Genomic DNA, 27849 nt, shown 5'->3' on the forward strand with positions numbered 1-27849 from the left:
CTGACTATGTTAACTCCATCACTTTAATGGTTGTTCTTTGCTGCCTCTTTAGCAGCAATAATTAGAGGAGTGAGGCTAGAAAGAGGCTTTGCGATCTTCAGGAACTGGTGCTAGCAAAAGGGAAAAAGAAAAAGGGTTAAACTTTTCAGAATACGTCCCAGAAATCTAATAGCTATACAAAAGATTGGCACCTACACCCATATGACAATCAACAACATACTCTCATCTCCAAACAAGCATCTGTTACCACCAAGAACTTCAGTTCAGGGCTTGTCTGAACTGATAAAGAGCTCTGCATCCAACCCATGCTAATTTCTCCACTGTTTGTACACTCTCTGGACCAAGCAAAACTCAGCAAAATCTATACTGAAATTCTGCACGGAAAGAAAGTGTGCTAAAGGCAACCTGTGCAGTTCCATCACAGGGCACAGGGCTTCCTGAAGCAACCATCTCTCAATTCTTTCTTCCCTGTCATCACAGATGTGGTGATAATATTACCTTGGCCTTCTAAACATATTAGAAATTTCCAAAACAGTTGGAATTTAGAGGCAAAGCACAGATTTGCAATTTGATCATTCAGTCGGGCTCCCACACACAGCACTCTGTTAAGTAGAACAATATTGGTGATCAAACACACAACACAGAGTAGGTGGTGTCACAAAGTGCTGCTTGCAGGACTGGTGTTCCCTCTACTCATGCTCAGATTTAAGTGGAAAACTTGTGATTTTCCAACCTCACACAGGAAGTCCAGGTTGAGAACAGACACAAAACAGCTATCAGATACAAAACAGCTATCAGATGAGAGTGAAGGCACATAGAGCAAGTTCAAAACCTCCTCTGAAAGCAAAAAGCAGCTCTGTCCCACAAGACTTCTGAGCATCAGAAGGGATCAAACACCCAAAGCACTGCATTTGAACACGCTTCAGAGATGGAGAAATCAGAGGCCAGAAGATAAAGGCTGACAGAAGAGCTATGGTCAAAATGTTCTCCCACTCTGAGGAACAGAACGTTACTGCTGTCTGATACTTTGAAACTGGCGAGACCAGGAGAAATGGGATCTTTCATCCACTGCCACTCTGCCAGTGATTAATGCTTCACTACAGTCTCAGAAGGCTGCAACACATCCGAACCTGAACCCAGGAGACAAACTAGTTGAAAATCAAAAAAGGGAAAAGGGAACTGTCTCTCAGTTGAGGTCTGAGGGTGATCACAGATCTATTTTACAAAGAGCTGAAGCACATTTTCCACCCCCATGGCAGATCTGACAGATGGAAAACATTCTTCATCTGTGTTAGTGAAAAGCCTGGCAGCTTGGTCCTCCACTTTCACCAGGAGTCCAGGCAAAGATACCAGGTTTTCAGTGAAAAAATAAAAGAAAGATTTCTCACAGGTTTTGTTCCACTGCCTGTGCATTAAGGACCAGTACCTAGCAAAATGTGGTTTTGCCAAAGCGTTCCAGTTAATGTAAGACATGCCCACACCAAAAAGCTTTGGGATCCCTCCACCAGAAAGCAGACAACCAGAGATTTCAACAGATGGAAGCCCTCCTGTTGTCCCACTCAAAACAAGCATGGCCAGATCACAACACATCCAGATGTCAGGGTGAGCTGCACGAAGAAGCCACAGGAATTAAGGGGCTCAGCACTTGGCAGGTCTGGGGCACTGCGATTGTCTGAGATCTCTTATAGAACATGTTGCATAGCTGCTGCCAGTAGCAAGTACTGCATGAAAAGGGAGTGTTCTGTTAACATCCTGGTATGGATTTTGGATGGTTGGTTGGTTTTGTTTTAGCAAGTTAACCCCAGCTGTCCCTATGCCTTGAGATGAAGTAGTATTCAAGACCCCAGATGAGATTTCTCCATATTTACAGAGAGGGTTGTTAAGCACTGGAATAGGCTCCCCAGGGAGGTGGTTGAGTCACCATCCCTGAATGTGTTTAAAAACCGTTTGGATGCGGTGCTCAGGGACATGATTTAGTGGAGGGTTGATAGAGTTAGGCCAGTATGGTTAGGTTGTGGTTGGACTCGATGATCTTTAAGGTCTTTTCCAATGATTTCTATGATTTTCTATGATTTCTATGCCTTGTCTAACTGAAATGCCTCACTCAGCCCTGTTCCCCAGCAGTTACCTGTAGCAGCTCCTTTGCAGAACCTCTTTTTTCCACATCCATTTCAAGACAGCGGTTTAGGAAGTCTCTGAATATGGGTGAAAGCTTTTCTGGATTCTGCAGTTCTGGAGTCCCATTGGTAGCAATGAGATACAAGGCCTAAAGCAAAACAAGCACCAAAGAAACAGGAGGTTATGAAGGTCAGATTCCATCTCTAGATTACACAGACATCCACTTTTCCCCTCCCACCCACCAGCTCAATGGGAAAAATAAAACAACAACAAGCCTTATCAGGGTGACTAATAAATGATTAAGTTTCAGCAAACAGAATAGCTGCTGGCTCTATTTTCATGTGGATGGGATCCAATCCTTTATTGTTTTACCCTCATAATCTGGGTTTGAATCCTGCTTCCCTCTCGAGGGATTAGAAGGACAAAAACAACATTCCGGACTGTGTTTATATAGGGAAGCTAACTGGCACAGCTCTACCAGTGCTAGACTCCTGCAATAGCTATATCCTCATGGGAAGGTACTCCTGCATAAATAGATTTTGTTCTGCTGGTACTTTGCCTGAGTATGTAAGGCCTATAAAGTCAGTACTGTGAAGATGGGCTTGACGCTTTATAAATGATGTTCAGCAGATCCTCAAGCAGCATTTGACATGCTAAAGAAACAAGTAGCTGTGCTACTGCTTGGGAATAAGTGTGCGTGTAAATCCTCTGAGAACCAAGGAACTCAACATTCCAAATTCATGCCAGAAACTTCCTGGGTGGATTTTAAAAGGAAATGCCTATCTATATACCCAAAATCATTTCCAGTGCAAGAGATGGAAACATCAGTTAAGCACAACTGCTCTAGAGCTTTGCATTCTCTTTAGCTTAAGGAGAAAAAAAAAACAAACAAACATCAACCTGGCTTACACACAGAACAGCTACATTACTACAAACTGACAGGATTTCCTTTTTCATTAAAGAATGAGAAAGACACCAGGGAAGTTAAAGCCTGTCTAAAGACTTACTAAGGTTGGAGTTTTATTTGGAGCATGCAAAGTGGAACAATTCACCAGAAGAAAAGAACCCTGTTTATTGATATGTATATTTCAGTGCAAGGAGGGCTTTCTTCCTCACTCACAGGGCACAAGGATTCAAGAAGCCAGGTACACTGGTGCCAGACAGTGCTCCTTCTGTCCCATCAGCCTCTTGAAAAAGCAGGGAATTATGAGTTTCTTTGGTTAACTGAGGCTCCATCAGAAGGACTGCAAGACGAGCCTGTGCTTCTACCATCCAGAATCAACTATGGCTTTTAACTCAAATGATCACAATCTCCTCATTACAATGTCCAAGGAAATATGCAGCTGAATGTGATGAAACCACACTGCAGGCTCTTTTAGAGCCTGAGTTAGCCAGAATGCTCAGAGCAAAAACAGAGGACAAAAAGATATCTGCTTACTCTCAGGGGGTTCTCGTTGAGGTAAGGGGGTTCTCCTTCAATCATCTCGATGGCCATTATCCCCAGTGACCAGATGTCCACTTTGGACCCGTATGCCTTCCGTGTCACCACTTCAGGTGCCATCCAGTATGGGGTCCCCACCATGGTGCTGCGTTTGCTCTGCTCAGGAGTGATCTGGGCACAGAAGCCAAAGTCAGCTGGGAAGTGAAGACAGAGAGAAAAGCCAGAAATCAGCCAGGTTTCTCCAAAAACAACATGTACTGATTCCAGCAGCACAAGCTGGTCTGTTGCATTGCATTGCTTGTTACACCGCTTAGCAGCTCTAAAGGAAGGGCGGTTTTGTGGCTAATATGGTGTTCAGGGGCTCGTTTCTAAATCTGACTCACTGAGGCCACGAGGATCACAGAGCTGCTGCCTTGTCTACATGAAGGCTGGTGATCAGCAAACAGCCGTATATGGATGTTGTGAAACTTGACTGTGCAGCATTTTGCAGTTGTAAAACACCATCTATGTTTTCAAGATCACTCCTGGGTATGTGAAAACATAAATCAATGCCCAGCCTGATCTTGATACACCCCTCCACCCACACACTGCATTATCTGGTCTGATTTTCATTCCTGGAGATATTTCTTCCCTGGAAGACACATCATTCCTCAAACAAGATTTGCTTTACAGGGTAAATACTATGCTCAGAATAAGCTTAAGTACCAAAATGTATACTTAACATTTTTCTTGGAGTAGACAGAAAGATGGGAGCCTTCACATGAAAATTACTTGGTCCAATGTCTTATTTGCTTTTGTCTTATCTAAAGAAAACCAGTTCTGTTCTTGTGTGACCAGCAGAATTAACACAGCAAGATGCAATGCTCATGCTGATCTCCTATGTCACCAAGAGTTCAATTTTATGCAGAACCATGAAAATTAAACTAATCCCCAACTGAGTTTTTATCCAGGGTAACAACCAGGATAGGTACATATGATTCATAAACAGAGCAAACTGCTAACAGAGCCAATACGAAGCCCAGGTCCGGAAGGTTACTGCATCATATCCACAGGGGCTTTCCTAACTGCAGCCAAGTACCTGCATACTGTGCTCAAATATGCTGTTCCATAAGAACAGAGCACTTTGGCCCTGATAAGCTGTCCATTGCTGACACTCCAGAGATCTGACTGTACCAAAGTGTAACTTTAGTCTAAAAGGAAATTATGTACAAAAAAAAAAAAAAAAAAAAAAAAGCAAACAACAACACCATCTTACTCAGCATATCTGCACTGTGTGAATTTTGAATCATATCTGCTGTCACTGCTGATAAAAATAGATTTATTTATGCCTGTTGGGTGCTAGCCAACAGAACTGGGAAGGAGAGGGAGAGAACGGGATTTTGTGAGAGCCATAGGTGGAAAGCAATCATTCACTGGTCCCCAAACTTGTCTCTGCGTTGGCAATCGCAAGCACAGCCGCCACCTTAGCACCAGAGGGGCAGAACAGTCTCAAGGTCTTCATTATCAGTGATAACACAAGGAGGAAACAACACTAAGAACTCAGTTTGGGCTGGGTTTGTAAGATTAAATGCTATCTCGTTGCACAGCTTTCAGTTATCCATTCACTCGCTTCCATCTCCCAAGTACCCACAAGTATTTTCCAGTCTGAAGAGATCACACACAAATAAAGGCTTGTGATCCTACATCTTTAAACTCAGCTTTACAGACTGGGGTAGCATTAAAATATTGCCATTTCAGGCGACAAAAGGAGATGGTCCAAAGCTAAGTGATTCAGGTTGGATATTAGGAAAAACTTTCTCTCGAAGAATTGGTAACACACCGGCACAGGTTGACCAGGGAGGTGGTGGAGTTTCTGTCCCTGGAGGTGCTCAAGAATCACAGAATGGCCAGAGGTGGAAGGGACCTCAAGGATCATGAATCTCCAACCCCCTGCCACATGCAGGAAGGAGATGAGATGGCTCTGAGGGATGCAGTTAGTGGGCATGGTGGGGACAGGTTGATAGTGGAACTTGATGATCCTAGAGCTCTTTTCCAACCCTAATGATTCTATGATTCTAATTCCAAACCTCACTGCATGTCTGGTATCAGTTCAAAAGAACTTACACTTGCCAATCTCCATTAAAACAGATGCCACAAAAATACGTACAGCAGCATTTCTATAGACTCTTCATCACTGCAGCATCAAGTAACTCAAAAACCTCTCTTCCCACTAGGCCTATCCTGTAACATGTAAGAAGCCTGGGCTGACAACTAAAGCCACAACCAGCACTGTTCCCCACATACTTAATTTAACAGAGCCATCCATTCCCAGTAGGATGTTGTCACTCTTTATGTCTCTGTGAATAACTTGGTTTGAGTGGAGGAATTCCAAAGCCTGAAGACACTGAAAAAGATAATTAAAAAAAAATCACATAAATAAAAACAGAGGTATTCTTTCTGAGTATGAAATGATTCATCAGCTATAGCTAGCCAGCTGATGGACACTAACATCATGCATTTTGAGTAGCACGGGCTTAGCTTCTTAAAGAGCCTTTCCCATATCCAGTATGCATGGGCTACAAAGAGACATCCCTACTGGGACCAGCAGGTGGACAGGGTAGTTGCAAAGAGGATAAATGTAACCATGGGAATTCCAACCCCATTTTGCACCACGATCCTCACTTGAGGGTGAAACCTAACAGGAGTATGCTGCAAACCCCTAAGTAAAATCCACCCTCTGCAAAATTACTGTTGCATTAGAGAAGCTGCAGGTGGCTGTGCTGCAGAGCCAGTGACACGTCACACAAAGCCCATGTCCCCTACCCCTCACAGCTCACTCAGTGTGAGCACAGCTTTACCTCTCGGCACACAGCTGCAATCTGTCCTTCGTCCATGCAGGTCTCTGTAACAACATCTGTTAGGGAGCCTCCTGCCAAGTACTCCATGACTACCCAGAGCTCTTCTCCTACAAGGTAACTGAAATGCCAAAGAAACAGCTTTTAGAAGAAGCAGATCTGTGAGCATCCCACCATTTCCCTAGTCAGAATGCACTGGGTTTTTAAACTGTCATAGAAGTATAGAGAAACCATCTACTTTGCTCAGGCACGGAGGCAATCATGGATGACACAATGGTTGGTTACCCACAAACAACAGAGGAAGAACACAGTATTTTTAAGTATCATGTTTACGAAAAAAATAAAATAAAATCAGTCTTTTTTATGGCACCATTCAGTTTGGCATTCTCACAGAATCACAGAAGTGCTTCCTGGTGTTTAGATTTTGTCTAAAACATTCAGAACTGTTGCCCAGAGAGCTGGTGGATATCTTGGCCCTGGAGACATTCAAAATAAGGCTGGATGGGTCTCTGAGCACCTGACAGAGATGGAGGTGTCCCTGCTCATTGCAGGCGAGTTGGACCTTTATAGGTTCCTTTCAACTCCAATGATTCTATGAGGGCTACTGAGTACATCCTTCTGGATGAAACAGCATTTCTACAGAATAAAAAAATAAAACAGGGAAAGCCTGGGAGGGCAGCTCTTGCCCCAAAAGGCCTGCAGGAAGATGGAGAGGAGAAAGCTGAGATGAGGGTGAATATTCTCAGCCTTTGTGTTAATATTCTCTTCTGAGAGCGTGTATGTTGACATCTAGAAGCAGACGACCTGGGATGAGGGCACCAGCATTAACTCATGTTAAAAAAAATAATAGTAATCACCAACCACTTCTGCCTTTTGGGGCCCATCTGGAAAAACATCAACACAGCTTTTCATAACGTACACGTAGGTATGACACATTCATGAAGGAAGGAATCATTAGTTTGGAAACTATAAAACCCACTTTCAAGACTATCTGACCATTTTTGACAGGAGCAGACAGATGAGTCAAAGAGAGAAGGAAGGCAAAGATTCAAATTAAAAGCTTCTCTGCTGGCACCAGAATTCATCAACAAGCTGTTTGCTTTGCTCAGAAACACTGATCCTGCTAAAAAGTGAACAGTGAATCTGCTAGAAGCCAAAGGCAAAAGCAGGACATGACCCAGGGAACAACAGCGAAGGAGAAAAAGGTTATAAAGTCTGACTCGGCACAGAAAGTTGAAAGAGACGAGCCAGACATCACAGGAGTGAGCAAGAAGTTCACTCTGGCCCCAAAAGAACATACTGCCAGCACCTGAGCTGATGAAAAAAACGCCTAAAAATAAAAAACTGCAATCTAAGCTGTACCTGGATGCTAGAAATATTACAGCTATGGAGAGCTTCTAGTATTAGAGACAAAGATGTGATCTAAATTTGGTGATGCTGTAGTTTGCAGTGAGGCAAAGCCTAAAGCTTCTTTCAGTATCCAGAGCCCAAGGACACAGAGCAACGCTCACAGAGCAGACAGGTCTCCAGCCCCACTCCCGAAGTGCTGACACTGGCAGCTTGTTGGGCACAGAGCCCAACAAAGGCAGAATCACCTGCACAGCAGTCTGTTGGCGTGACAGAGGAGCAGAACTGCTTTCAGCAGCATTTCTATAGGTCAGCAACCTCTTCATGGGCTCTAAAAGCCACTCCATCCAGATCTCTCCTTCCTGTTCCCTCTGCTGTTGTTGATTCTTCTTCACCTCCTGCCAACCTAGAGACTCTCCAAATTTTATCAGCACCCTCACCACAAATCAGCGGCTGCCTGGAAAACCAACACTCCCCTTCTGTGCCACTACATAGAGCATTTGGAGACATGAGAAGCCCAAATCTACTTGGCTATAGGGATGGGCAGAGCAGGATCCACTGTTCCTTTGTAACCCTCTCAGGTTGCACAAGCTGGGAGCAAGCTGGTTCCTCTTCACAGCCAAAAGGGATGGAGCAAGCCAAGGAGCCCACTGCGAACCAAAGCTGTGCCACAAGCAGCACGTGCCAAGATCCAGGCACCTCAATAATTGATAGCTCTGACACAACGTGCAGGGAGGTAAAATTAACAGTGGATCCTTGCCAGCTGACACTGAGCAGGCGTAATTTCAGAAGGCAACATGGTGTCATCTCAGGGCTCTTTTCACTCTCTCACCACAGCAGAGGCACTTTAGTCCCTGAGTTGCCTCCTGCAGACGTGCCTCAAAACGGCTCTATCAGATGTTCCTGAAAAAAGCCAGAAATCATAGAATCATGGAATACCTCGAGATGGAAGGGACCCATAAGGATCACTTAGACCAACTCTTGGCTCCATGCAGGACCACCCACAAATCAGACCATATGTCTAAGAGCATTCTCCAAATGCTTCCTGAACTCCAGCAGCATGGGGCCATGCCCACCACCTTCTGGTGAAGGACCTTTTCCTGATATTCAACCTGAACCTCCTGTGTCACAGTTTCATGCTGTTCCCTTGGGTTAAAGGGGAGCCAGGACAGCTATGTACTGCTCTCCATGTGACTGACATCAAAAGTATTGCAGTGTCACACACTGTCACCTGCAGTCGCTCTCTAAAAGAAGGCTGGCAGCAAAAGCAGGGTGATGAGTCTTGGAGGAAGGATGCAGCCTACAGTTTTCTCTTCACCTCACTTACTAACTTCAATTTCAGCTGAAGGCTGCATCCTGAAAGGAGGCTGTAGCAAGGTGAGGGCCAGCCTCTTCTCACAGGTAACAGTGATAGGATGAGTGGTAATGGCCTTAAGTTTGGGAGGTTCAAGTTATATATAAGGAAAAAATTCTTGTCAGAAAGAGTGATAATGCATTGGCACAGGCTGCCCAGAGAGTTGGTGGAGTCCCTGTGTCTGGAGGCGTTTAAGAACCATGGAGAAGTGGCACTGAAGGTCAGTGGGCATGGTGGGAATGGGCTGGTGGTTGGACTGGATGATCTTAGAGGTCTTTTCCAACCTTAATGACTCTATGATTCTATACTGGTAAGGGCAGGAGCTGAGGCAGAGATCAGAGAGATGGTTTATTCCAATGAGCACCTTGATGAGCTCCCATCAGGTACTGAGAAGGGGAGACACTGTTAGGAACAGAGCCTCAAAAAAGAAACCAGGTCCCCACATCAGCAATGCATCCTTCCTCATATGTTCCTTCTGGGACAGCAGAAGGCAGAAGCCAGCAAGCTTCATCACTCAGGAACAAACAGGCACACAAGGCCAGGCAGGAGAGGATGCAGCTCCCCAGCAGCAGGAAGCTGCAGTTGCAAAGCTGAAGTGGCACAATAGGCACAAGAGCTCCCATATGCACCCTCATCACTGTTCTCTCCCTCTGCAAAAGATTACTGAGAGAAAGCTGAGGGCAAAAGCAGCAGCTCTTGCTGGAAGTTTAAACAAGACAGCAGGACATGCAGCCACCCTGCAGCTGGGATGTACTGCCTAGGCACAGCACGTGCAGGGACACTGTGATGCACTCTCTAGTGAGAATATGCATCTCAAACAGTTTTCCCAAAACAAAGCCTCTAATCTGCCTGGAGAAATACATACTTCCAGCCTGCATGCAGTACTTAAAGGTTCTTTTCTACAGTTCTCATTTTGCACAGGCAATATCCTTCTGCTCTTTCTAGGAGAGGGCATCTGTCCTTTCAACAACACAGCTCTTCACAGTTATGCACATAATGGGGGACACAGCACCACCTAAATTGAGTATCACACTAGATGTTGATACTGCAGCACGAGAACTATTCTTTCTTATTTTTGCTAAGACATCACAATAAGCCAACTAAGAAAACAGCCAGTAGGCTTTTGATGCACATGCAGAGCAATACATGTCCAAATATTCTCTCTCAGATTTCCAAAAGTGATTCTAGGTCATGTCCCTCCATTCTATCTTCAGAAGATGAATTGCCATTATTCAAGTCTGAAGCTTGCTTATCTGAAGTTTCTGCTTTCCCTACAATAAGCCAAACCTGTAGTTAACCAAGACTGCTTGTTTCTGAAGAGTGCAGCAATCTGGAAATCCTGCTGCAGCCCCAATGGAAAAAGCTGTAACGTAAGATGAATGATTCAAGCTTGACACAATGCATCAGTGTTAAACTGATGCTGAATTCAATTCACTGTGCAACACTTTCGCTCTGTTTAGCTTTCAACACATCCTAGATTTCAATGCTGGCAGCTCGTGACTGTTTCCTGGAATTCAACCAGGGAGAGATGCATTTCTTGTGCTTTCTTTCAAAGGCAGCTCCCTACCCCTAAAGCTACCCAGTTGCTCCTTTTGAAGCAGCCAACCTCCAAAATGTTGATGATTGCAGCACTGCTACTACCACCCTTATGTACAATATTGATACCCTGTGGGGAAGAACCCACAGCCACATTTGTGTGTGGACTTGGTATTTTATTGCCTTGAGCTACATAGTGAACAGAGTTTTCATGGCTACATGCATTTACGTTAGAAACAGCTTACACAGGGCAGCAGTCACAGAATGATTAGTTCTGCTCTGTTTCTGTCCTAATCCGAGGAACAAGTGCAAGCAGGTCCCTACATATGTAAGCAATTATGTGCAGCTCCTGAAGTAAGAAGAAGCAGGGATTCAAACAGATGTTCCACATGAATGCAAGGCTGAGCAGCAGTAACACAGAGTGTGTACAAGTCCACAGAATTCAGCTGCAAGGAAGGAGTAAGCTTGTTCCTTACACCTTTCAAAGGATTTTTATACACTGTGCCTGCTCTTCTTCTCTCTCTTATCCACATCCACAAGAAAGCCGTTTTGCTTAGTTCTGTTACATGTTGTTTACCCTCATCACTACCTAGAAAACCTCAGTGGACAGCAACAGGGACAGGATTACCACCCATGCCTGGAAGGAGTTATGCCAGCAGAACGTTTGTCATGCTCAGAAATGAGGAAAGAGAGGAAAACAAATATAAATAACACAGTTCAATCTATTTTCACTTCTCCTCTAGGTGCAGGGAGGAAATGGCTCACTGTGTTAAATTTGGCAGAGCACGTTGAAAAATGGAGTCCTGACAGCATGCTGCTAATGCCAGTATCTCTAAGAAGCCTGGATTCTCCATTAGCACCAATTCTTGTTTCTCCTAGGATTTGGACAGAGATCACTACATCACCCACACCCCAGCCTTACCAAATGCAAGACTGTCCTTTATCTGCATTAAGCTGAGACAGGATCACTTAAGACAGTGACAAGGAAGCGTTTTCCAGAGCTCTTTCATGAACTCTTTGAACTGTGACATACCTGTCCAAGTAGTTGACAATGTTGGGGTTTTTGTTTTCCCTCATTACAAGGATTTCATTGATAATCAATTCCTTTTTGGGCTGCTGCTGCAAATTCATCTGCTTGATTGCAACCTACAGGGAAGAAAAAGCAAGGTAGAGAGCATTATTACAAGATTTCCGAAGAGTTCTGCCAGTAGTGTTGATTGTTTTAGTCTTACATTCACATGAAGGGGAAAAGCCATTTATTCATCATGAGTTACTCAGTCATTCAGCAACTCCGAGCTCCTGCAGCCAGTTCACTTCTATTCTTGCTGAGCATATAATGTCAAAAAAGAGCAAGGGAATTTACTGCTTTCATACTAGACTTTTACATCACTGTTGGACAGCCATCTCTAGCTGTAGTTTCTTAGCAAGACAGCAGAGAGACCCTTACTCTAGTTTGGACTGGTAATTCAAAGACTTTGTTTTGAATCAGATGTCTTTGGAAGTTCTGTTTCAGTTGTTGTGTTTGTAGTTTGTTTTTTTTTTTCATTCCTATGCTTCTATAAATCTACAGCAGATTGGGAATGCAGGGAGGAGGTAAATAGCATGGGCTAAATCACTTTCAAGAGATAATTCTCTTATTTGTTGCGGCAAGACCTAAGGGAGAAGAATCACCAATAGTTAGATTAAAGGTTGAACAGATGGGAATTTGATTCAGCTTTATCCCCAGTTATAACAAAGAGAAATATGGGCAGGTTCATTAGCTGTGGTCTTTCTGCTTGGTAGCTGTCTACCTGTTTCATTATACCTGCTCCACATGCTTATGTGCAGAAAGCAGTTGGCTACAACATGCTTTGAATTCCTACATTCAATTCCTACATTCATCATATCCCACAACCAGTATTTCCATAAGAACACCTGGCCTTCAAAGAAAAGCCTTCCAACCACAGAAAACCTTGAGTCCAATAAGTCTGCCCAGCACAGCAGGAGGCAGAAGCACTTTGATAGGCATTGCAGCCCAATTGTATTTGGTCCAACACTTAGGCAAAGGGAGTGATATGTAATTACACCTTTACAAAACTGCTGATTAAAGAAAGCACTATAGGCTAATGGAGAGGAGCCAGTAATTAGAGCTCACAAAAGCAAGGATTAGAAGCAACAAGCCAATATAGATAGCTACAATTAGCATTTTGATAGTATAGCAGGAGATTCTACTGAAAAATGCCCACACACAAGAAGGCAAGAACAGAGAGACATCATACTTCTTTTCCACAGTATTCATAAGGCTGCCAGACAGCATTTAAGAAACAAAGACCCTGTGCTGCTCTTTGCACAAGGAGAAGAGAATGAAAGATGAAGCAGAGAGGGAAGCATTTGCTGCAGATAAAGAAATTCCAGAGCAATACTGAGGAAGCCTCTGCATGTCCACGCTCCTGTTCAAAGGCAGACCCAAGGGCATGCTTACATGAAGGGGTGTTTTCCTTATCTATGTATTAGGGTACAAAGTAACCTGTACTGTAGTTATATTAAATAGGCGTAATCAGTGGCAATCATGAATATTCTTAATCCTGGCAGCTGCCCAAGGCTCTTGCATATTGCACAATAAAGAAATTTCTAACATGTGCTGCCTTTCACCGAGTCCCTGAGCTCTCAGCGTTGGTACCAGCAGTGCTTCACAGAAAGGAACAGGTTAACAGCACGTCAAAACTACAGTGATCCCAAATGCAACTCTAAAAATCCAGGGACCAATCAAGCTAGTACGAAGGGAATGATTTAAAAGTCTGTTGTACTGCAAGAGTTCAAATATTCACATGGGAGTCACTAAAGGGATCCAGAAGGAAAACAGAAAACCACCGAAGGATTTCCTCCTCCTACAAAACTTCCCACTGCTTCAAAATAAATGCAAAACCCCTTCCTCAGAGGCAGCAATTAAACTCTGTTATTTCTTCAGGAATTGGAGAAGAGGAGTTAGGAAATTCACTGGTGGATAACCCTGACATTGTACAAATGCAAAGTAGACACACAGTGCTGCAGACTTCCATAAAGATATCTGGAATAATGCATACGCTTCCCTCTTTAACAGTCCTCCATCTAGCAATAATCATTTCCACAGGTGCTACATATCCATCACTGCTAGTTTATTATGCATGCATGCAATGTGCACAGCACTTTTCAATATTCGGGGAAGAAAATAAAAAGACACTCTTTGTCTCTCAAGCCAAGGGCAAAAAGCAGGTGGGCAAAGGTTGGGAATTAATTGTTTCTATGCAAGTCAACTGGTGTAAGTGTACAAAGCAAAGGAAAAGAATATGTAAAAGAATTTGCATGGGGGGAGGAAGATCCCTTAGCAGGGACCCTTCTGATAAGACAAGGGGAAATGATTTCAAACTAAACCAGAGGAGATTTCAATTGGATATTAAAAAAAAAAAAAAGTGTTCTTATGATAAGGGTGGTGAGGCACTGGCACAGGCTGCTCAGAGAGGTGGTGGTTCCCCATCTCTGGGGACACCCAAGGTGAGGCTGGATGGGCTCTGAGCACTTGACGGAGCTGTGGTTGTCTCTGTTCACTGCAGCGGAGTTGGACCACATGGCCTTTAAAAGTCCCTTCCTGTACACATGATTCTGTAACTATGAAATATCAGGGATGAAGAAACTTCTGCTAAGGAGCTACCCAGTCTCCACATTTGCTTCCAGCCTTTGTAGCCACAGAAAGGTTTTTTTTTTTACAAATACAAAGCGATTCAGGAATTAAAACCTGGGAAATCATTTTTGCAATTTACTGCTCAGACCACTTGACCATGCCTCATTAGTAAGGAAAGAAATGCCTCATTAAAAACAAAATGTCATGAACCTCTGGAAGAATGTCTTTATTTTATAGCATCAACTGTAACTTTCTGTGGATGTTGAATTGTGTCCTGAAGTGGTATTCTGGCAGCACTTACCTCCTGTCCTGTAGCTACATCCATTGCTGTGTAAACTGTACCTGAGGCTCTAAAGAAAAGGGAGAACAATAATAATGAGAGGGGAGAATAATAATAAGAAGAAGCTTATTATTGTCTCTTAGCAAGACAGAATTTAATATACTCCTCTCCTCTTCCTCCCATTCTTCATCATATCAATAATTCCAGTGGTAAATGTAATCTGAAATACTTCTTAGCCAACATCACTACTGGAGAAGTTCCAGCGGGGAACAAAGCTCCTGGTATGGAAGAGTCTGGCCATCCAAATCTTTGCTGCTAAACCAGCAATGCAGCACAGCTTGTAGGACCATGATCTAAACTGGCATGACTGCAGTGCCCTGGCTTGCAGACTGTGCTGTAATCACGTTGGGCAGACAGGATGAGATAAAGTAAACAAATGTGGCATTTGTAGTGAGAGGAATGGGAGTCTGGGCCTCAGCACAGTCTTTCCATGATGTACCTCATTGTGGCCTCTCCCCAAACCTCTTCTTTCCCCTACTCTGCTAAGAGTAGCACAACACCAGCATCGAGGAGAGTTAACTCAGAAAGCAAATCTGTGCTTTCAGCCTTGCATGCTGAAAATAAGCAGCTCCATCCCTGCCTACAGCTATATTTAGCAACCTGATCATCTAATGCCATGTTTTCTTCTATTAAAACACAATTGCGCAAAAGAACCCAGTCACTGTGACTCAAAACTTTGATAGGAAGGGGAAGAGAGCTTTGGGGAAGGAGTAAAAAGAAAAATGTAATCACCAGCTTTTTCAGCAGACTAACTTAGCCCGGATTCAGCACTTCTTTCTTAACATAAGGAAAGGTATGGGAGAGAAGTGAAGCATATACCAACCCTTGTCCAATCTTCTCAAAACGCGTGTACTTCTTTTTTGGATCACCCACACTCACAATGCTTCCTGCAAAAGAAATTTAAAAAAATAATAATTTTAGAAGTACTTTTCCATACAACTACACCATGACAACTTCTGTCAGAACAAACATATTTACCACTTTTCCATACCAGCAATAACATAGCCATTATTGATCTAACTAATAGGTTGCAAGACATGGGGAGGAAGCTAGAGAGACCCTCAGAATTGCCCTGGGTATTGCTCAGCTCCTCTATTAGGAGCCCAGCAGCAAGAGGAAGGGCAGGAGGTTTTTAGCAGCAGTTGCCATGCAACTGCAGCCATGCTTTCCTGGGTTTGGAGAGCACCCTGAGGCAATCTCAGCTCATTTTCCCTAATGTGGCTGCTCAGCTGAAAGAAAGTCTATTATTGCACCCCTTGGAGGATAAAGTTTTTGGCTTAGTGTTCTGCAAGGTGGTGAGGGGCTGCTCAGGTTCAAGGTAGCCATGAGGAACACAACCTCAAGCTTTCTGTAGTGGAGGGAGCTTGCAGAATAAGGGCACAGAGGCACCAAGGCCAAGGATTAAGCTAGAAGAAGCTGCCAAAAGCAGCATCACTGGAACCCTAAGTTCCCTGAAGACACTGATATTCATCATGTCCTCGAAGTTGGAAGGGAATCATATCCTTCAGGGCTGAGGACATCCAGGCCAACAATTCCTAGAGCTCAGCTGGGTACAAGTCTCCCTACAACATCACCAGGGTTGACTAGATCATCTTGGTGGTCTTTTCCAACATTTTTTGATGAAAACATAATTTGATGATTCTAATAGGATCAAGGGATGCAGAGCTGCCTCTGCATTGTTTGCAAGTTGCTCAAGCAGCCAACATACGGTGCTGCCTTTGCAGAGGCCTAGGGCTGAGCCTAAGCAGATGCATATTGGCAAGGAAACCACTCATAGTCATCATGCCAAGAAATCCAGTAGCGAGCAGAGTAAGAGCAGGCTATTTTCAGACACCAATGGCCAGCAGCCAAATCCACAGGGTTTAGGGCAGACAGAAGTAAAAGAGGGGAATACAGCTTCATGCCTGGGGAGAAGGGTGGGAAGAGAAATCAGGCTGTGTACACCTTACTGCACAATTACTGAAGCAGTGCTGTCTGCCCTGAGGACAAACATTTCTGGACAAATGTTCATAAACTTTCCCTTAAAGCCTAACACAGGATGCAAGTCCAGACTGCGAGAGGCAAATGTTTGCCCAAGGCAGTCACAGGACAGTGCTGCAGGGCAGTGACAAGAGGCAGCCGTCAGTCTTGCCCTGTTTAACCCTCTCATTCTGTAAAAGGGGGTAATGTCTCCTACCTTCCCAGAAGCCAGGTGAGGATTCATTAATGTCTGCACTAATGCTGCACTAACGCTAAGAGGTGGGGATTTACAGAAGCGAACATATTTGTATTAGAATAGCACTTTTTTCCAGACCCTGCCTGCCCAACCTGGTCACAGAATGGCTTAAATCCTTAATGATACAAAGGTCCTGCTAATGCAGCAAGTGAAGTTGCTGTTTTGAAACCTGTCTTGAAAGGGCAAGTTTTCAAATAGCAAACACTTCCAGCTTACATGCCATCAATGCAATTTAGGCTTAATTTCAGAGGAATGAGGTACCCAAGTGACACTACTGAAGTTAAACCCTCAGGTTAAGTTTCTCTTGATTCAGGTATGAGGCTAAGCTTCATCAAATAGGGGGAAAAACTCTAAACAGAGGTGTCTAGCCTGACTGTAGGGGTGCTAACACAATTTACACCATCTGACATGCAAGTCACATATGTAATTAACACAGCATTAGTAGTTCAAAGAATTAGAAATGCTCTACCCTAATAAAAGCTGGCCCAGGCTGAGGACAGCAGTCAATTGCACAGAACAGCTGTTTCAGCTGTCAAATGCTGCCACAGCACATCCCAGTAGTGCCAAGCAGTAGAAGAGCACTTTAAATAACACCCATAAAGTGAAGGAAAGGACTGCTAAATAAACCAGGACACAACAGAAAGACAACACCCACAAATCTGGGTTATTTACTGGGTATACACCCAGTGTCAGGACACTTAAAAATTAGCAAGACATTTAATATCATGATATCAGGGGAGGTAAACTTGGGTTTGAATTAATTTTCTCTGTTTTCAGTCACAGCTGAAAGCTCTGCTCACCTTAGGTGCAACATTTCAATATAATCATGCACACTCCAGAGCTGTGGAATATCAAGATGTGGAGCAGTCTCAGACTTTGTGGTTAAGTAGATGTTACATATTCAGGGCTCGTTTTGCAGAGTCTGAGGATTTGCAGCTCCCAGAGCCCTTCAGCTGGCATCACAGGTGCTCAGCTTACATCTACATTCTCCTTCTTCATCTGCCCCAATTTTGGCATGCAGTCACAAGGCAAAGTTTCAGTAAGGGATCTCAAAATAGCAGTGCCCAAACATCCCAGCTTTTAAGATATCAACACAAAAGAACATGGAATTCAATTTTTTTTTTTCCCCCCCAAGAAGACATACTTAATTTTTCCAAAATCTCCTCATCTGACATTTTTGGCTTTTTCTTTTGTTTCTCCGCATTCCTGATCAGCATGTCGGGTGTCACTGTGCTGTTTTCCGAGGGAGAAGAAATAGGAGAGGTGGCCACATCTCTGGTAGGAGGAGGAAGGGGGTCTATCACAGAGCGGGTGTATATCTAAATTTGAATGAATGAAAACAAAGCAGATGATGACTTAAACACCGTTCATCTTTTCAATATCTGAGCGTGACTGTGCTGAAGGAGGGACTGGTACTCACAGATTTGGTGTGTTCAGGTCGTGGAGCTATCACAGGGGGAGGAGCTGCATCATCTTCATCATCTTCGTCTTCAGACACCGAGGGCACTGCAGGGGTCTCAGACACAGCTTTCACATTCTGCATGTGGTCACAGAAACAGCAAAAATAAAAACCTAATTGCTTGCTGTAAACGTGTAACAAACGTTTGATTAAGCTCATAACAGAGAATGGCTTGAAGGAAACACAGAAATATTTTATTTTATTTTATTGCCCAGAGAGGCTGTGGATGCCCCTGGAGGTGTTCAAAGCCAGGTTGGATGGAGCCCTGGGCGATCTGGTCTACTGCCACATCTGAAGGTTGGTGGCCCTGCCTGTGGCAGGGGAGTTGGAACTTGATCCTTGGGGTCCTTTCCAACCCAAGCCATTCTACAATTGAAGTTCACGGAGGCCTGTACCCTATAGGCACTCCAAAATAAACTTGGCAAGCCCCTCAACCCACTGGCCCAGTTCTGCCCATGCTCCTGCTTCCAGGCTACAATCAGTTCCCTAAGAGTAGTAGTGGAAAAAGATTTCTTGAAGCATTAAAATAAAGTTATCTATCACTGAAATAAGGGTGTAAAAAGATTTCACTGATCACATTTCACAATTCACTGATTCTACATCTTTGGAGCAACCAGCACACTGACATATATTTGATAAAGTGCCCTTGACATAACACAAAAGCTTTGTCTATTAAAAACAACAAAAACTATCAAAATACTGTGAATTTCCTGAATCTCTCCAAAATTAGAGGTTACTCAGCATCTTACAGAAAACATTGGGCCGCCTCAATAGACTGGTAACTACTGCTTTTTTCAGGATTTACTTTAAAATCCAATGCTCTCAGATATTCTAAGCTTCTGAGGACTGATGCACAATAAAGTGTAATGATGAAAAACGATGAAAAATGACCAAAAATGTTTTCCTTTTCTTTTAGTAGAGTCAAATAGCAACACGCTGCTCCCAGAAGGGAGCAGAACAAGCCAACTCCAGATAACATCATGGCTGTGAGAAAATTAGAGGTGAGAGAACTGTGTGCTCTTATGAATCACCCCAAACGTGAAGTTTTGTTTACCTCATAAATATACATACATAAATTTTACAGAGCATTTCAGCTCTGTCTCCAAGCAAAGTGAAGAGGAGTGGTGCCGTCCTGGTAAGGACAGAGTAAAGGTCGAGCAGAGAGGAGAACCTTTTATTTCCTTCTAGGCTGAGATTAGCTTGGTTAATCAACACTGCTTCAATCCAACCTCTTCAGCTAGTGATTAAACTTTGTTGGATCACAGATGTTTATATAGACATCTAAAACCTGAAAGCAAAGTGGTTACAGTTTTCCAGATTACCCCACCCAAAATAAACAGATGCAGGAATGGATCAGTTTATATGAAAACAGCACTGTTTCTACTCATTCATTCACTAGCTTCTATTATTTTCATAATAAAGGCCTCTTCTGTCTACTTGGCTTTACCACAGCTTTTTTTTTTCTTCGTGTACAAACAACATGTCCTTTTAAGATAATTTGCCTGTTTTTATAAACATATTCGTTATATAGAATCACAGAATTATGAAGGTTGGAACAGACCACTAAGATCATTAAGCACAACCATCTACCCATCACCACCATGCCCACTATGCCCCCTAAGTGTCTTCAAAATGATTTTTAAACGCTAAGCAAACTGAAAGCTACACAGATAAAACTATCCAATGCAAGTCTTTAAATGCCCAAACTCAAGAAATGGTGTGAAGACTTACCAGAGTATTTGATGAATTGTATTCCTCTGCCAACTTATCTGAAAGAAAAAGATACTGATGTAATTATGAATGAGTTGTAAACACAGCAGCACTAGAGAGAGGAGAAAGGGACGAGCTCCTTTTGGAAGGGACAGGAAAAATGGCTCCTCTCTTCTTAAAGGCTTTCAGATACCTTCTGCACCCTACAGCAAGTCTGAAAAAGGCTGTCTCAAGTCTCATGACCACCCTACACCTCATTCATTATCCTAGGATCATGGCTTGCAGGCACTTCTCAGAAGTATTAGCCCTGAAGCAGAATTAATGATTTCAAATCCAATAAAGCTTAAGAGAACAGGTAGCTGTACTTCAACATCTATGCTTTTTTGTTTGTTTGTTTTTTGTTTTTTTGTCCTCCTGCAGGAATCTATAGGTTGGATCTTATTTAGGGTCCTTGCACCTGAATGCACTTCTGTGGAGGTACAGTGCAAAGGAACTCCCCAGACTGAGCTGATACTTGGATAAGGGAGCAAGGAGTACAAAATTCTACAGGCAAATGCAGAAACCTCAAATCCCTGTTGCAGGAAGGTGGAATTTCTCAGAGGAACACATGGGATCTGTATTGTTATTCACTCAAATACACAAGGTGCTTGCAGTGGAGTTGAAAAATCATCTGATGCTAAATCACCAGCACAGGCACTACAGCTAGCCTGAGACCTGCAAGGCCCAGTTCACCAACGTCCCCTTTTACAAATATGCTGGGCATTAACAAAATTAACAGAACAGTATTTTCCAGAGCAAGAAGGGTGCTCAAGCAAACACTGAAAAGACAGATCTCCTCATTGATTAAACAAAATAAAATCCCTATATCCAATGAATAACACAAAGCTGGGCAGAGCAGCCGTATAAATACCTGTGAAACTCATGTACTTCTGACTGCTGGAGGTCTTCTTGGAGTTGTAAAATTCCAGTACATCCAGCACTGCCTGGGGGTTCTTCTTCTGCTCTAACTTGGTGATGTTGGAAGTCTGCAGTAAGCGTGCCCATTGCTCCGGCATGCCCTGTGGGGAGATGTACCACATTAGCCCACAGATGACCTAATGTGCTTCTACACACACACAGTTCTGTCACACTGCTTCTGGGGTTACTCCATACTGCAAAGGAAATGAGGAGAAAAGAGGAAGGGGGGGGGTTGAAGCTAGATATTCTCTGAAGTCTGTTCCAACCCAAGCCCATCTATCATCGTATGACAGCCATTATTTGTGTCAGAAGTTAGAATCACAGCATGGTTGAGGTTGGAAGGCATTTCTGGTCCCACACATCTCCAGCAGGGACACCACCCAGAGCAGGATGTCCAGCACAACGTCCAAGTGGCTTTTGGAGATCTCCAAGGAGCAACCCTCAACCCTTCCCCGGTCCCTTTGCCAGTGCTCAATCATCACGTTCCAGTATCCTATGCCATGTCTTTCTTACACGAACAGATCAATGCCCCTCAGTTCACAGGGATCAGTGTGAACCCCAGATCCTTTGAAAACCAAAACTCAAAAGACTGAAAGGATCAGACCCCATGTTAACCTAGCATACAGAGCTCATAATTTCATTACAGGGACACAATTTCAATCATAAAATAGATTCAGAATACAATGTGGCTTGCAACTTTGAGCACCAGCAAGGACAACTGTGTGCAGACAAAGTGGCAAGTGGCTGGGGTACTTTACTGATAAAGTTGCCCTCCCTTTTAGAAGGAGTTGCTGGATGCCCTCAGAGGTAATGCCCCACTGGTACATCCAAGTTAACTTGAGCAAGTGTGGAAGCTGACATGCAAAATACATCTGTACACACAATTCAGGCTAGGAGAACAAAGTGCCTTTAAAAGAAATAAGCACAGACAAAACCATCTTGCTCGTGAATAACTGCTGTTATTAAACCCTATCTCACAATCAAATTAAGAGGAACAACATGATGAAATACAACTCTGTCTCCCTACTCTTTTGCATGTCAATAAAAAAAAAATGCATAGAAGTATCTGCCATTTAGCCTTAGGACAGCACATGCACATTCTGGCACAAACAGGTATGTACAGTTGTGTGAGTCCTAAAGCAAAACCCTGAGCCCCATTTAAAGGGCACGGGCTATGCTGTAGAACTGATCCAGCTCTAGAAGAGGAAGGGAGGGGAGATATAACAAGTTTTGCTGTCCACATCAGCCAAGAAACAGGACAGAAAAGTCTGCTGGCAGCCTGGGCCATTGGGATGTGTCAGGCTTGACAAGCAATCTCTCAGCAGGAATTAGTGGGCTGCTTCTACAGATGCACATCAAACCAGATGATGGTAATAGCCTTTCCAGCATTACCATATAAAAGATTAATAGGTCCTGGCTCCTCCCAGCAATATGCCAAACCACACAGTTCTCTTTTCCTACAAATCACTTACTGTGAATTCTCCAGTGACTGCATCAAACCCCACATGAATCGTGTGTTCAAAGTCAGAAGGGAGGGAGATCTCCGGCCGCTCCTTCTCTTTCTTTTTATTGGCTAGAGGAGACAACAGAAATATCCATCAGTCCTTCAAGAATTCAGATCTCCCTGACAGCTTCCAATTTATCTCAACATCCACAGCCTGTTCTGTGGTAGACTTCAATCTGAGGCAGAATAGCAAGTTACAAAACTTCATCAACCCACTACAGAGCAGACACTGCAACGGAGCAATAAAGATCAGAGTCCAGCATCAAAACAGAGTTTATGAAGAAAACCAGATATGCTGCATGTGTTTCTACTACAAAACCTTACAAGCAAAACCATTTTTATGTTCCTTCCCAGAAAATGAACTAAATGTGGTTTTAATAACAAGCCATGAGCAGGAAGAGAGCAGAATCTGGCAGGTGAGGAGCAGAACTCATGAAAAAACAGGAAAGAAAATAAACCAAAGCAGATGCACTCCACAAATTTTCAAGTTCGGACTTCAAACAAGATTATCATTACGTCTTGGATTAAGTTTATCCATACTCATGACATATTAAAAACTCCACCTTCCTTTTAATATTTACTATATTCAAGAAATTGAGATCGGTTTAAAGAAGAACCATGTTCTACTCAGATTTGCCACTGCTTTTAGTCATAAATTAAGCAGAACCAGAAGAAGGTGATTAAAGCTCCTGTGTTTCCCAGCTGCTACCTTCTGGATCTAAAGGCAGAGATAATTTGTTTTGTAGCTGACGTTCCACAGTGGCCATACGAATGCCAAACCTCAAGCATTTCAGAAGCCTGGGAGGATGATGCTTAGTATTGCCATTATTTAAGACACTGCTGGAGGTCCAATGCCTGTTTTCTCCAGTGCTCAAGCACTGTTCTCAGTGCCATTACAGAGTTAGTGTTGCACAGAGTAATTTTGGAGGAAGAAAAGGATGAGCTTGAGACATGGAGAAGGAACAGTTTTCAATCACTCTTTTGAACAAAGGGAATGGAGGAAGCTGAATGACAAGAGAGACAGTTGTTAAGAGGAAGGTCTAAAAGTGATAGGACAAATGGGGATGCTTTAAACTAAAAGAGGGGAAATTTAGGTTAGATGTTGAGAAATTCTTTACTCAGAGCATGGTGATGCCCTGGAACTGCTGCCCAGAGAGCTGTGGCTGCCCCAGGCCTGGAGGTGACCAAGGCCAGGCTGGATGGGGCCCTGGGCAGCCTGAGCTGGTGGGGGACAACCAGCCCGCATCAGGAGGTGGAACTGGATGATCTTTAAGGATGATCTTTAAGGTCGGTTCCTGCCCAAGCCTTCTGTAATTCCATGAGCCTATGAATGTGGAGAGAAAGCTGAAACGCTGGAGCAGCCACCGCAGAGATGGAAGCTAGAAGCCAGAAGCAGCTGCTTGTTATCAGATGGTGAGCATCTGCAACATGGAGGCCTGCCAGAGAAGGTCAAGCAGCTGCATCCAGCAGGTATACAGAAAATATTGCATGCACTAGGAGCAGATAGAAAGCAAGAAAAAAAGATGTGGAGAGAGCCAACTGAAGCATCATGTTATGCAGTCCATTGCTCCAAGCCAGACTCAGTTGTCAGCCGCAGTCCAGAAGCCTGAAACATAGGGGAGGAGGAAGAGGGCAACTATACCACTACCAGTGTGCAGGAGTGCTGCATGGGAAATCATAGAACCATGGAATATCCCAAGTTGGAGGCCATGAGGTCTCCCCTCTGCCTCCTCTTCTCTGGGAGGAACAAACTTATAGCCTGAATGAGCTTCAGGGACACAGATACACAGTTTTGGATGGACTGATTAAATAACGTAGAGGCCTCTGTCACATCAGTAATCCAGATTTATGTTCAAATTTGGTACCCAGTTGGAAAGAACAAGTGTGGGCCTAAAATGGAATATAGAAAAATCAAAGAATCATTGGGTTGGAAGGCATCTTGAAGCCCACCCAGTTTCAACCCCTGCCATGGGCTGGTTGCCCCCTACCAGCTCAGGCTGCCCAGGGTCCCATTCAGCCTGGCCCTGAGCATCTGCACAGATGGGGCAGCCACAGCTCACTGAACAGCCTGTGCAGCCCTCTGAGTAGGGAAAATTCCCTAATATTTAATCTGAATCTCCCTTCTTTTAGTTTAAAATCATTCCCTCTTGTCCTATCACTATCAGACCACGTTAAAAGTTTGTCACCCTCCTGTTTCTAAGCTCCCTTTATGTACTGGAAGGCTGCAATGAGGTCCCCCCAGAGCCTTCTCATCTCCAGACTGAAAGAAGAATACAGCTTTCTGCATTTATGTTGCTTTCATACTCCTGCAGCAGTTAATGCTTTCCCCACAACCTTACAGTTTCTTGCAACCACTTCCTACAGATTCTCAACTGTCTGCATTTTTCCTGACTCTCAGTAACAATTTGAGACAGCTCTACAAACTCTTGCTAAAATCACTTTGCCTTAGCTACAACGTTAGAGCAGGTGAAACCATAAATGTTCTCTTGTACACTTTATTAAATCTGCCTGAATGCCACTTTCAGGGTTTTGTAGTGCCCACACTGACTTAGAGCCTCATGTGAACGCACATGGAGGTGGCACATGAATTCAGAAGCATTCCTCCAGGATTCCCAGAAGACAATGCATTCCACAAGCTCTTGTTCCAAAATCTAACAGACCTACAAGTCTAAATGCATTCAAACATTAATAATTGCTTTCCGTGGTGGAGATGTATGCCATGGCAGGAGGCATATAACTGAAAAGAATTAAAGAGATGGGCTCTCAAGTCTCACTGAACATGTACTCCCCATCTACAGTGATCATGTTATCTATGCAGCGAGTCAAAAAGCCCTGAAGGATCTTAAATAAAACAAAATAAATAGAAGAGAAACTTATACTTGCTTGGGAAGGTCTATCTATCACTAAGTGCATCATCACCACAAACATCTTACCACCTCCCCATTCAAAGCCTCACATGTTTGATGCTGTGAAAAGAGCATGACTTCCATCATGATGCTCTGACAAGTTGGGCTGCAGCTTGGAAGCACAGCATCCTCCAGTAAAGAAAGGCCATGGGCCCATCCTGAATGTCTTCTTCTCTGGTAAATTTAAGGAAAGCGTTCCCCTTTCACATGCAAGATACCACACATCTGCAGCAGTGTAACCCCCACAGAAAGGGCTCGTAGGCACCAGACATCATTACTTCGTGGTACCACTCTGGCTCTTTGTGAATCAGTAGCAGAGCTCAGCAAACATCAGCAGAACAAAATGTGCCACGTGCGCCTGGTTCGTACACCCCAAGAAGTGACTGAACCCAAAAAGACTTGAATGGGAGCATGCATTTGGAGAGGTTCCATCCAGTATTAAAGGTGAAGGTTAGGCTGGGACATTAGAACTACAAATTACACTTTACACTCACAGACAAAGCACGGCACTTCCAAAGCAGCCTGGCAAGGAGATGTAACTCAAGAGAAGCGCACATATAAAGGCATTTCAGATTTTTGCAGGCACAAATCATTGTCTTCTTTGATTTAGGACACAAAGTCACACAACACTCCAAATCACATTACTCTGAGTGTCCAGCCAAACCAGCAAACACCACTTCAATTCATTCAGGCACAGACCAAACAGACTGTCAGAGCACCTGAGAATTTTACTAACAGTTAAGCAGCAGGAAGGAATTTAGTTGTCATCTGAAAAATGTTCCCAAAGTGAAAATCAGCCAATCAGAAGTGGAGGTGATGGTGTTAAAGCTAGTTTTTGCTTGACAAGAATTGTAGGACAGAAGCAGTCGTTCTAGTTTGGGCAGGTGTATTGCGACAGAAGGCTCTGCTGGGCTTGGCTAAACAAAAATCTCTCATGTCTCGAAGCATCTGCCATGTTGGCCAAACTTCAGAACATGCAGGCTTAAATCTTAGTATTAGTGGTAGTGTCTCATTTACCTGAGCTGTTTACCATATCAGTTCTCCTTTAAATTCTACACTATTTAATGCTGTGTTTATTTTTATCTTACACATTCCAGGTTATTTCTTTGCTTTTTTGCAACTGCTGACCCTAGAGGTTTTAGAAACACTGTTAAGTAAGCTGACACCAAAATCTGTCAGTTCTTCAGGATTAATACACATAATGGCAAGTTCTAACCAGTATCCTGCAAATGTTTAATAGAGTTCATGGGTTCCTGGGCTGCAGAATTAAAAATCAATGTCTATAAAACAATCCAAGTTCTCCCTGAACCTGGATATCTGTGATTTAAATTAGCACACCAATTAGACTTTGTTCTATAACAAAAAAAATCAAGGAGGCAGCCTCCCTCCTGAAGGCAAGCAAGTTGCAGGTACTTAGACTTTCAGTTATCCAATGTCCAGATACCAGATGCAGACTCTGATGTACCAGAAAGAGAAGTCCAAAAAATAGGTCAGATATAAAAAGAAATCAGCAGATACCAGATGATCGAGATTTTTTCCTTATATCATTTTGAGATTCATGAGAGGATTTTGAAATTATCTGGATCGTTACGATTCAGAATTTCAATTCACAGCTTCTCTCTCTATTTCCATCTGTTGTAGTGCCTGTAACAGGAGAAAATTCCTTCCCTTCACATGAATCGTGCAAGAATTTGTGGTGAGAAATTATTTGTAACAGCAAGTAGAAAATGCATGACACAAAAACTAGAATAAATGAGAAATTACACCTTTGACTGTAAGCCTGTCACAGCAGACAATGCAGTAACACACAACAGTCCTGGCAGGAAATGGACTGTTGCTCATGCTTTACACAAACTACTTGCTGTAACAAGAAACAGGCAAAAAGCTTCCCCTTCCCCACCAAAGGAACTGCCAATTGCAGTTGTAACTGATCTGCTTGTTACTGGGAACATTTATATTATTTTTAACATCATTAAGGATAAGTCAGGCTGGGAGCTGCAGAGCTAGTCCTACCTTTCAGGGATGCCATTCTCATAATTTAAGGGGGAAAAAGCACAAAAACAGGGTTAAGAGGGATAGATTAATTGTGGCAGAATTAATCATTAGGAAAAGAAAACAGAACTCCAGCCAGTATCTCATACACCCCAAAATGACCACGACAGCAGTGCAAGAAATGAGCACGAGCCATCCCCCAAACCATCATTAAGCAACAGACATCCAGATCAAAACGGAGACGTGAGGTTTACAAGAAAAGTCGCAGTACTGTACTTTTATCTCCTTGTAAAATAGATCGGTAGAATCGGTGGTCCCTCTTCTTCTTTTCTTCTGGGTTGGGAGGCAAAGGTTTTGAGCCATGGTTTAAAGTCCCAGCGTCTTTGCTTCCCGACCCGATCATAGTGCTGGTATTTCTCATCGGAGGAGCAGGTGGTTTGTCTTCTGTTTCAACTCCATTGTTGGACATCTTCAGACGTAGAGGCCGTTACTAGCAAAG

General features: G+C 43.4%; 1 protein-coding gene across 6 annotated transcripts; it reads right to left on the reverse strand.

The window, feature by feature from the left end:
* Positions 1–23: 23 nt before the first annotated feature.
* PAK1 (p21 (RAC1) activated kinase 1) lies at positions 24–27819 on the reverse strand (the record flags this gene model as incomplete). 6 transcript variants are annotated; one of them, XM_079549512.1, is made up of 14 exons in its annotated part: positions 24–110; positions 2129–2266; positions 3557–3753; positions 5843–5942; positions 6397–6514; positions 11664–11776; positions 14569–14617; positions 15431–15494; positions 17967–18141; positions 18243–18359; positions 20013–20050; positions 20902–21049; positions 22421–22521; positions 27627–27819. In XM_079549512.1, the coding sequence occupies 14 exons, from the start codon at positions 27817–27819 to the stop codon at positions 24–26; spliced, it is 1638 nt and encodes a 545-aa protein (XP_079405638.1). The 6 variants fall into 6 exon arrangements, with proteins under 6 accessions (XP_079405638.1, XP_079405637.1, XP_079405639.1 ...); XM_079549511.1 differs by having other exon boundaries at positions 20902–21085; XM_079549513.1 differs by lacking the exon at positions 5843–5942 and having other exon boundaries at positions 3557–3730.
* Positions 27820–27849: the final 30 nt, after the last annotated feature.

Source organism: Tetrao urogallus, assembly GCF_951394365.1.
Source record: "Tetrao urogallus genome assembly, chromosome: 1".
Taxonomy (NCBI): Eukaryota; Metazoa; Chordata; class Aves; order Galliformes; family Phasianidae; genus Tetrao; species Tetrao urogallus.